Source organism: Adiantum capillus-veneris, chromosome 7 (genome assembly GCF_014529385.1).
Source record: "Adiantum capillus-veneris isolate H3 chromosome 7, ASM1452938v2, whole genome shotgun sequence".
Lineage (NCBI taxonomy): Eukaryota > Viridiplantae > Streptophyta > Polypodiopsida > Polypodiales > Pteridaceae > Adiantum > Adiantum capillus-veneris.
The window spans coordinates 100,133,857-100,143,793 of record NC_140937.1 but is presented as its reverse complement, the minus strand read 5'-3'; the positions used below and the strand labels follow the sequence as shown (position 1 = coordinate 100,143,793).

General features: G+C 41.2%; 1 protein-coding gene across 2 annotated transcripts; it reads left to right on the top strand.

The window, feature by feature from the left end:
• The first annotated feature begins 280 nt into the window (after nucleotides 1–280).
• LOC147454327 (uncharacterized) lies at nucleotides 281–9,491 on the top strand. Of its 2 annotated transcripts, XM_086516329.1 has the most exons (4): nucleotides 281–2,641; nucleotides 6,646–7,162; nucleotides 7,242–8,992; nucleotides 9,072–9,491. In XM_086516329.1, the coding sequence occupies exon 1, from the start codon at nucleotides 281–283 to the stop codon at nucleotides 1,898–1,900; it is 1,620 nt and encodes a 539-aa protein (XP_086372455.1). In that variant the 3' UTR covers nucleotides 1,901–2,641; nucleotides 6,646–7,162; nucleotides 7,242–8,992; nucleotides 9,072–9,491. The 2 variants fall into 2 exon arrangements, with proteins under 2 accessions (XP_086372455.1, XP_086372456.1); XM_086516330.1 differs by lacking the exons at nucleotides 6,646–7,162; nucleotides 7,242–8,992.
• The last annotated feature ends 446 nt before the right edge of the window (nucleotides 9,492–9,937 follow it).

Here is a 9,937-nt window from a genome sequence, read left to right as displayed (position 1 = left end):
ATGAGAATATACGAGAGGTAAGTACGGAGTCGGATAAGAAAAAGGTTCGTTGAAAGCTATGGCAAGATGAATGGTTGGACCGATTTAAACCTTCAATGGCTTGTGTATGATGATAAAAAGGTAAGACTTTTTTGCACGTATTGCTCGGAGTATCCACATGCTCGATGTAGTTATTCTAAGAAAGGATCTAAAAAATTTCAAAACAAGTAACCTTCTTAGCCATGCACGCACACAATGCCATAGGGATGCGCGAAATGCATTAGTGTTTGGAAAACCGGCTATGCAAAAGGGTTTGAAGAAGATGCATGCAACTCAAGAAGACTCCTTGCTTAACTTGTTCAAAGCGGCTTACTTTATTGGAAGAAACAATTTTTCAATTTTATTATATCCTTCTTTGCTTGCTTTAATGAAGGATTTGGATGTGAAATCAATGACAAGCCTCTATAATGATGATAAAGCTTGCTCTAAAATGTTGCAATGTATTGCAAATTCCATAATGCATGAATCATTAGAAAAGGTAAGGGAGAGTCCATGGTTTGGAGTGGTGGTGGATGAGTCCACGGATATTTCCATTCATCACCATTTGGTTATGTACCTTTCTTATTCAGAGGATGAATCTATGCCTTGCAATGCATTTTATGGCATTATTCGCACCAATGATAGCACCGCAAAGGGGATTTTTGATACCATCATGCTTGAATTAGAGAAGTCTAATTTGGACCTCTCAAAATTAATTGCATTTGGATCCGATGGTTGCAACACAATGGTGGGTAGGAAAAAAGGAGTGGCTACACTCCTTAAAAAGGTGAATCCAATGTTAACGTCTATACATTGCGTTGTGCACCGCACAAATCTAGCCACATCCGACACAAGTAAGAAAATTGCTTTTTCAAAAAGAATTGATGTTCTTGTGAATGGCATAGCTAACTATTTTACAAGTAGTTCAAATCAAATGGATGCCTTGAAATGTTTACAAGAGGAATTTGATTGTGAGGTAATTAAAATGCAACATATCTTTGAGATACGTTGGCTTAGTCGTCATGCTTGCATTACAAAAATTTGTAAGTCAATGGATGCATTGCTTGTCGCTTTGGAGAAGGAACGCAAAGATTTGTATGATTTTTTGAGTACTTTTGAATGCTTGTATGCTATGCATTTTCTTGTCGATATCTTGCAAAAGGTAACGGACTTGAGCTTGAGATTTCAAAAGGACTATGTAGATGTGACCACCATTCATGGGATAGTCACAAGCACAATCCTATGTATTAAGGATGAGTACTTGGATGAGCATGTCATAGACTTGAATGCGGCTCAAAGAGGTATTGGTGGATACCCTATCATGCCCGATTATGGTGCAAGCAATGGTTACATGCATGCTTTGAGGACCTCCTTGAAGGGAGACATGTTTTTTGGTCAAAAAATCACAAGGGATGTTGAAGGTGTGGATTTGCATAAAGCTTTAGGTTTTCAATTCAAGTTTGCAAAGAAACTTTGTGAATGCCTTGAAAAGCGCATTGTTGATAATTCCATTTTGAATGCAATCAAAGTATTGGTTCCATCTCAACATCCTATGCATGAGAGATTTCTCAAGGATTACGGGAATGATGAATGTGATAAGATTTCTTTATTCTATGGTTTTGCCAAAAGCGTTGGAAGTGTGTCATTTGCTCCTATTCTTGATGGGGAGGCCTTTAAGGTTGAGTTTAGGAAATTCAAACGCCAAGCCGGCATTGATTTTTCCAAAATGAGCCTTGTTGAAATGGCTTCTTTGCTTGAAAATAATGCCACTTGGAAAGATGTTTTCCCTAATATATTGAAGCTTTCTCAAATTGCTCTTGTACAATGTTGTAGTAGTGCAATTTGTGCAACCCCCGCAAGTGCCTCCTCCTCTGGATGGTAATCTTCTAGGCTCCTCCATCTCTCTTCGTGTCTTGCCCACGTCTTAGCCCCCAGCTCTCGCGCGAATGACCCTCTGTCTTCCTCTCATACTTATAACCTCTGTACCTACCTGTTTGCTCACAACATCTCTGCCTGCATCTGTCACACCTAGCACCCCCTCTAGGGGCCTCTCCAGCTGCACACGATGTACTCCTCTACCACCAACCTCTTTTCTCCCTCACTTGAGGCCTCCCTTGCACAACGAAATTTATGTAAAGCTGAAGCCTCCCCTGCAGATTAACGCGAGAGAGAGAGAGAGAGCATCTACTCTTTCACATCCTCTGTGATTACCTGCCATCTCCTGCACGTGGTGCCTCGTTTGCATGTGTGTGTGTGTGTGTGTGTGTGTGTGTGTGTGTGTGTGTGAGAGAGAGAGAGAGAGAGAGAGAGAGAGAGAGAGCGCTCGGGTAGTCGTAGTTTACGGTGCATCTCTGATGCAGACGATCACTACTGTGCTGTAATGAAGTGCGAGGCGGAGCTTGGAAGGTTCCTACCGAGGACCTCCTCACCGCCAAGCAGCCCATGCCCACGCCTCAAGAACATGAGGCTCCTCTGAGCTCCAAAGAATCTCCAAAGATCACGACCTACTTTGATTCTAAGGATTGGGCCCTGGCCGCTTCAACCTGGTGTTGCGTCCCAACTTGGGCCACACACCATCGGCCCGTGCAAAACTTGGCAAACTTACATATGAGAAACAATAGAGGTGAATTGACTAAATTTGAAGGTTTTAATATCAAATTACACTACATGTTTAGATATTTTGTAAGTTTTTTTACCTTCAAATATAAACTTTAGAGGTAAATCCCAAATTTTGTAGGTAAGATTACACTAAACCTAGGTTTTTTTTTTGCATTGGCTTCGGCCTTATTCTTCCCCTTTGTATAATTAATTCACATTCAATTCTGAAGATTTGCTGTCAGCGATAAAATCTTAGTTGCTTTTAGGTCTCATGCAAAATGTAGGGCCACAACAATGCGATGTTCCATTGGGGTGTGAACCTCTCGGTGTTTGAACAGTTTATAATGGCCCACAATCCATGTGCGCATGCCCTAACCACCCATTCTTCGAGCCTGTTGACAAAACAGATTTCACAAAAGGCTACAAGGACCAAAAGGCTTTTGATCTATATTATTGCCATACTAGCACCACATTTATAGAGTTGAAATCCCTCGCAAACATATTTTTCTTCCTCATTGGTTGGACCTTTGACTCCAGCAATATGAATCTACAGTCTTGCAAGGACGCTTGCTCCTTTGACTACTCTTGCCACGGCATTTCCTACCAAAACAGCACATGATACATCAAGTTTCTTAATCCTCATCTGGAACTACACAACAATGTCACTAGACACAATGTTTTTGTCACAGTATAAAGCTTATAATGTCCGTAAAAATGACTACTTCAATCTTTGCTGAAGGGATGTTGAATACTTTATGGATATATAAAGTGACTCTTGACTTTATAAGAGAGAGAGAGAGAGAGAGAGAGAGAGAGAGAGACAAAGAGAGAGGCCAAGCTGGAAACTAGTGCCGAGTGCTACTGATCTCTCTTCTCCATGAGCCATCCAAAGCTCTCACTAGCATGTTCTTGCATGCATCAATCCTCCATTCCCAGCTCTCTTCCGCTTCCCCGTGTAGCTCATGTCCCTTTTTCTCAATCTCGATTCTCTGCACAGTCACACACAGATGGATAGCAACAATGTTCTCCCTTGTCGCTCGGAAGCACAAGGATGTGTTCATTCCCTAGCTGTTCCTCCTGCATAACAATGAGCTTTGCCCTGACATCTTGCTAGACGTGGACACAAGTTCATCCCTCTCTCAATTCCCTTATCCAACCCGAAAGGGTCGCATCTCCTAGTGATGAACAAACACGGCCTGATCCATGATAGTTGTGGAGGCACACTCAAAAAGGTTGCTTGGCATCCGATACATCGTCCCTAGGGGGAGAGAAAAGAGGCCTTGGAATTGGAGCTGATCTCTTGAGACAGCTAATTCCAGTGTTGGAAGATTTCAGACAGCAAACTGGACAGGAATCAGAGACTAGAGTGGAATATGGATACTGAAATAAGAATCAGACTTATGTACTGGAAATAAGGTTCAGATTCAGATTCAGAAGACTGGGCAAGAAGTAAGTATAACTGAAATATATGCCATGATTGGGATTACAGATCAAGATTACAGCAAATATGATTACAGAGAGAAAGTACAGCTGACAATACTGCCAATGATTCTCAAGTACAAGTATAGCCAAGGCGCTAACCCAAATGATAGTAATTGCCAACCCGATTACAATGTAATGGGCCCTATTTATACACTTCGGGTTTACTGTAGTAATTACCGTAGTAATTACGAAGTAATTCGCTTCCCATCTTCTAAGAAGTCGTTCCCACGTAGTGAACTATCCAGCCGTCTACATCCTTCCCTACTTTCTTGAATTTTGGCAAGAGTCGAAAAATTCCCTTGTCTGATTCTGATGTGAGACTAAAAAATCCATCTTCTGGTTCTGATGTTGAGATTCCGGCTTGACCACTGATAGAATGGCCATACAAAGATTGCGAGTAGGCAGCTGAAAAGGCCAAGGATTGCGAGAGGCAGCTGAAAAGGCCAAGGTGGAGCTCTCACCAGGCCAAGGTGGAGCTCTCATCAGGCCAAGGTAGAGCTGTCATCTCCACCTGCCTTCTGAGGAGAAAAGTCACCACTGAATTCTGAGATGGAACTACCCAGTATCCTTCCATTGGACCGTCTTTCATTTGCCCTTTGACCTAGACAGTGCCTGAGAAGTCCCAGTACCATCATTCTCCTTCTGAATCGGTCGGTAAATGGCCTCCTGCTCAAGCTGATCCCGCCGGTCGGTGGTCATCTCTACTTCATAAGGCGTGAGAGAATGATAGGTTTTGGTGTCAGGATCATAGAGTGTACGCCTGCCCTTCCTCAGTCTGGTTCTGGCCAGCTTATGACAATGCAAAGCAGTATGGATCCATCCTTCTGGAAGAGGCTGATTAGTTTTGACTGGAGCTTCAAAAAGAATCTCAGCCATCTCCATGTGTTGTGGTGCTAGACCCAGCTTTACTGCAATGTATTTTTCAGGCAATTTGGAAGATTCGACCATAAGTTGTAGCAACAACTGATTAGTAATTTTGGTCAGTCCTCTGACTTGAATCTTCCACTGGCCCATACACAGCTGAATCCTATGCATCTCCTCTTTCAGTGCCTGAATGTCATTGATTTGGAGAGCATCATTGAACAGCATCTGCCAAGTATTCCATTCCAAAGTTGATCGCTCATACCAGTCATGAAGCTCATCAATAATTTTGAAGTATATGAGACGATCAACTGGTTCTTGATGTTGAGGATACAGCGCTGGAAAGAATCTTTGCAGCTTGGTTTCTCTTGCTGGAACAACACACAAGAGAACTGGAGAGTCAGGCACAAATTCAAAGAAATTGAGAACAGCCTGGTTCTCCTACTGCATCATCTTTCTGGTGATTCTCACCAACTGGAACAGTGTTCGGAGAGTAGTTGTCTGTGCTCCGACTGACATTCGCGTCTAAGGTCCTCTGCTAGTGGCTGTCTGGTCCTCCAGAATGGCTTTGACTCTCTGATCCAAAATACCTCTCGCAGTTTGCATTTGCACCAAAACTTCCTTGAGTTGTACCCTAACATCCTTCATGCAGCGGTAAGTTGGTTTGTTACGCAGAAGAATTTTCAGTTCCAGGTCTAGGGAGTGACAGTTTGCAGTAGACTGCCTTTGCCAGTGTGGGTTTGCCACTCTCTCATCAGAATTGAGTATCCATTCAGGAACTCGTTCCAACAGCTGGACTGTACTGGGATGCGCAGGTAGTCGGAAAGCTTTTTTATCATGGAAAGCTGCTGATTTTCAATGTTCTATCATTTCCCTGGCTCCCACATATAACCATTAGGAAAAACTTGGACCCCCTTGGGGCCTGGGGCCTGGGGCCATGTAAGGATCCCTAATTTTAAGGGATTAAAGCTAATTTTGTAGGGGATGGAGGGAACAAAGACAATAAATAGGGTTACTTTTGTAGCTCTCTCTCTAACTTCTCTCTAGATAGGGGAGGGGGGGAAAGTAGGGAATGAGGGTGGTAAAGTAGGAGGAATAGGGGGGATAAAGTAGGAGAGAGAGGGGAGTAAAAAGAGAGAGAGGAGTAAAGATAGAGAGAAGAACCATTCTCTCTCTACCTATCACCAAACAAAGAGAGTAAGTAGTTATGACAAAAGCCACTTTTTAGTTCGTGCATCAATTTACCCCCAAAAAATGAATTTTTTATAAAATCTTCAAAATGGATCTTTTAAGCTTTCAAAAGGTCCCTATATCTATATATATATATATAATAGTATTTTTTTAGAAGAATCTAGCTTTTATAAGCTCCAAATCTAAAATTCCTTGGGTCCCTCTCTACATTAACTCCAAGAACAAATAGACAATGCCACATCATCAAAACGTCCATCTAATAAAGCCTAAAAATTGAAATTTTTAAAATTTAAAAATTTCCCTTCTTTGAGCTCAAAAATTGAACCTATATATGAAAAAATATATTTTTAAGTCTTTTTATCCCAAAAATTATCTGTTTATCCCAAAAAGTATATCTTATCAAAATTTTTTCCCATCATAACTTTTCACCATGTCTCTTCGCGACATAACCAATGAATCACCTGCGTCGCCATCTACTACGTCAACTAATGTCAGTCTGCGTCTACCGATCGAATTTGCTCCCACAAAAAAAAATGACGAGAAAGTATCTCAACCGGCATCCGTACGACGGTTTTGAGGAGAAACCAATGTTGACTTGTGGCTTGATGGAGGGTTGTATCCAAAAGATGTGCTCATGGGCTGTCATCCGACATTCCGTACACTCCCAAGCTTAATCAAATATGTGGGAGAAGGAGAACGTGGTCTTCTTGGGTATTGTAAGAGATTGGACTCCAATCACGCAGGTGCGTCGGCATATTTCCGACAACAATGTCAAGTGTTACACAATCATTCCACAAATCTCCAACAACAACTACATTCCACAGAGAAACAACTCAAAGATCTTAAAGAGGAGATGAAAGCTACAAAAACAGAGGTAACTAAGCTACAGATTGCAATGATGTACCTAAAATCCACTCCATTTTGGCATGTGTGAGCGTAAGAGGGAGTTCTCTTCCATTGAAAACTTAGCATCTAATGGAGGGGCACGTAAGAAGCGGATCACGGCAACCAGGTATTTTTTTAAATTCACAGTGTTTATAACTCTCAAATAATTTTCATCAATTTGTAACTCGGTTCACCTTTTGAAATAGGACATATATACAAGATGTGTGTGGAAGTTTTAGACAAGAGGACCGTTGCAACCTTCTCCTGGGATGCATCTCAAAGGAAGATATACTTTACATCATAGGTTGTGAAAAGGCCAAACACATGAAAGATGCCATCACAAAGGAGATCCTAAAAAAGATCTCTAACCTTGTGTCTGAGGATGATGTCCAAAGAGCTTGTGATGAGGTTGGGATCAGCACAAATGCATACCATGCACTTCATGGATTGATGGAAGATGCATTACAAGAGCAAGGCATCACCGAGAATTTATTTCCTATTCCACATAGGGTTCGACTTGCAAAAAAAGCAAACAATGATCTCGTTCGGGAATCCCTTGGTGAATACGAACACATTGAAGGATCCATGGTGTACTCTTCCACGAGTGCCAAGTCACGTGGTAATATAAAGGGAGGCAATACTATTCCTAATGGGACAAAGTCTTTTAGTTATCATCAATTCAACAATATTTTTGTTGACTTGAAATGACTACAACGAGCTATGGTTAAATTTTATGCTTTGTCTCCACAAGGTAATACAAGTTGTAATGTCATTTTTTATTTGTATTGAATATCATTTAGTATAACAATTCAATTCTTGTGTTGTCTCAGTACTTGGAGAGAAACTCATATTTATTCTTAAACTAGATAAATGTCAAATTGTCAAAGGACGGAGATTGGAACGTATGAGTGTGACACTCATGAATGAGGCAATTTTTTTTGCAAAAGTCGATGCTATCGGTGATCATTCTCAGAAACCATCATTTAGTGTACAATCGGAAAAAGAAATATGGTGGTTAGGAGCTTTTGAAGTTCCGAAGGAGACTCATGAGGTGTTGGCATGGGTCTTCTCTATGATCCCGTGGATCACAGAGGTTATTAAGGCACAACTAGAGGGAGAAAAGCTAGAAGTAGATGGAGTAGGTACATTTGATGTTGAGTGGCACTTAGGAGGTGATCTAAAAACAATCAAATGTATACTTGGGTGTAAACAAGGTGCTTCATCACTTCTTCCTTGTCCATATTGTGTACGAGGATACAAGGAGAGTACTCGTGGCTCCACATCTTCAAAGAAAAATGTCAAGAGAAGTCAGGCAACAGGGTCAATGGATGATGATGCAAGGGATTGGGTGTGCTCGGTGTTGAAGTGTCCTATCATGGAGGTCCCCAATTGGTCGACAAAAGATAAAACATGGCATCCCATTATCAATTTTCCACTTACAAATGTACACTTTTGCACTTTGCATGCCTTTATGCATATATTTGATCGCTTGTTAAAGCTTCACATAGAGTACGCTTCCACAATGAAACCACTTTCCAGATCCGTGGAAGCCATTGGAATAGTTGAAACAATTCTAAATTCGATTGGATGTCATGGTGGAAATGTTTATATCATCGCTGAGATGGATAATATGCATGAAGTGCCACAAAAAGTATCTATGAATGGTGTGAAAGCACGTAGGTTTTTCAAGAAACCAAAGATGCGAAAGGAGAGGGGTGAAGAGGATGCTCCATGGGAGCTATGGAAAGCGCTTTGCAAGTGTACGACCGATCAAGATTCAAATCCCGTGCTTGTAAATCTGCGTAGGCAAGTGTGGCACCACTTGGAGTTAGTGCTTCAAATCATGTGGAAACCCCAAACCACGAGCGAGCAACAAAATTAGTTCAAAGATCACATTTCGAATTTCACTAAAGCATTTGTGCAAGCGTGGGGAGAGAGCAATATCACACACTACATGGTAAGTTACTTTGTTCATTTCAAATTTTGATACTATACATAAATATTTATTTGATCTAAGCATTTTTTTCTTGATGCAGCATATTTTGTATGCGCATGGAGCATTCTTTATGTCAAAATATGGTTCATTAGACATGTGGAGCACTCAAGAAATGGAAAAATCACATTATCGAGCCAAAGGTGTTTACTTTAAAAATACACATCACGGTGGTGGAACTACGAGATCCAACTACATGAAGGAGATGTTTGATTGGTTCTTTCGTTGTTCTTTGGGGAGATGTCATGCCATAGAGCGAGCGCGAAAGTCAAGTCTTGCCAAGGAGATTAGGAGACAATCTCGACTTATTGCTAAAGAGAAATGGAGAAACTCCACCGGATCCCTTAATCATGCTAGGTGGCGTGAAAATTGCCATAGAGTGGGCAAACGTTGGTTACCCAACATGTAAAACAAATGATGCTATGCAATGTAATGTTTATGTTTGTAGATGTCTTTGTTGAGTTGCATATAATACTTCTCCATTTATCTATTTTTTGTTTTTTATATTTTGATGATATTAAGAGTTTTTTTAAGTGGTGTGGTCAAGTGTGAAGAGACCTTTTTTTTTTTAAATAGAGGGCTTTTAGTGAAGAAGGAGTCTCATTTTCAATCTTGCCCCTTCTTACACCATGGCACGCACAAAGCAAACAGCAAGAAAAGATCAACCTTTTTTTGCTCAATCGTCCAAGGTGCTCAAAAACCACCTTGGATACACGAACAAGAGCTCATAGAAGAGATGGAGAGAGAATGGTCAGGTGAAGAGCAACAAGATGGACAACCTTCACGCAAGAAGAAACGGGTAGTGACATCAGACACAGAAACCGAAACGGACAACGAAGCACAAAGCCCACCATGGAGCGGACAGGAGTTCCCAAGCAATCATCTAGTTCCGACCGGGAAGACAATGCC

What these genes read in the sequence shown, in the direction of transcription:
- LOC147454327 (XM_086516330.1), top strand. Translation starts at nt 281, where the DNA reads ATGCAAAAGGGTTTGAAGAAGATGCATGCAACTCAAGAAGACTCCTTG.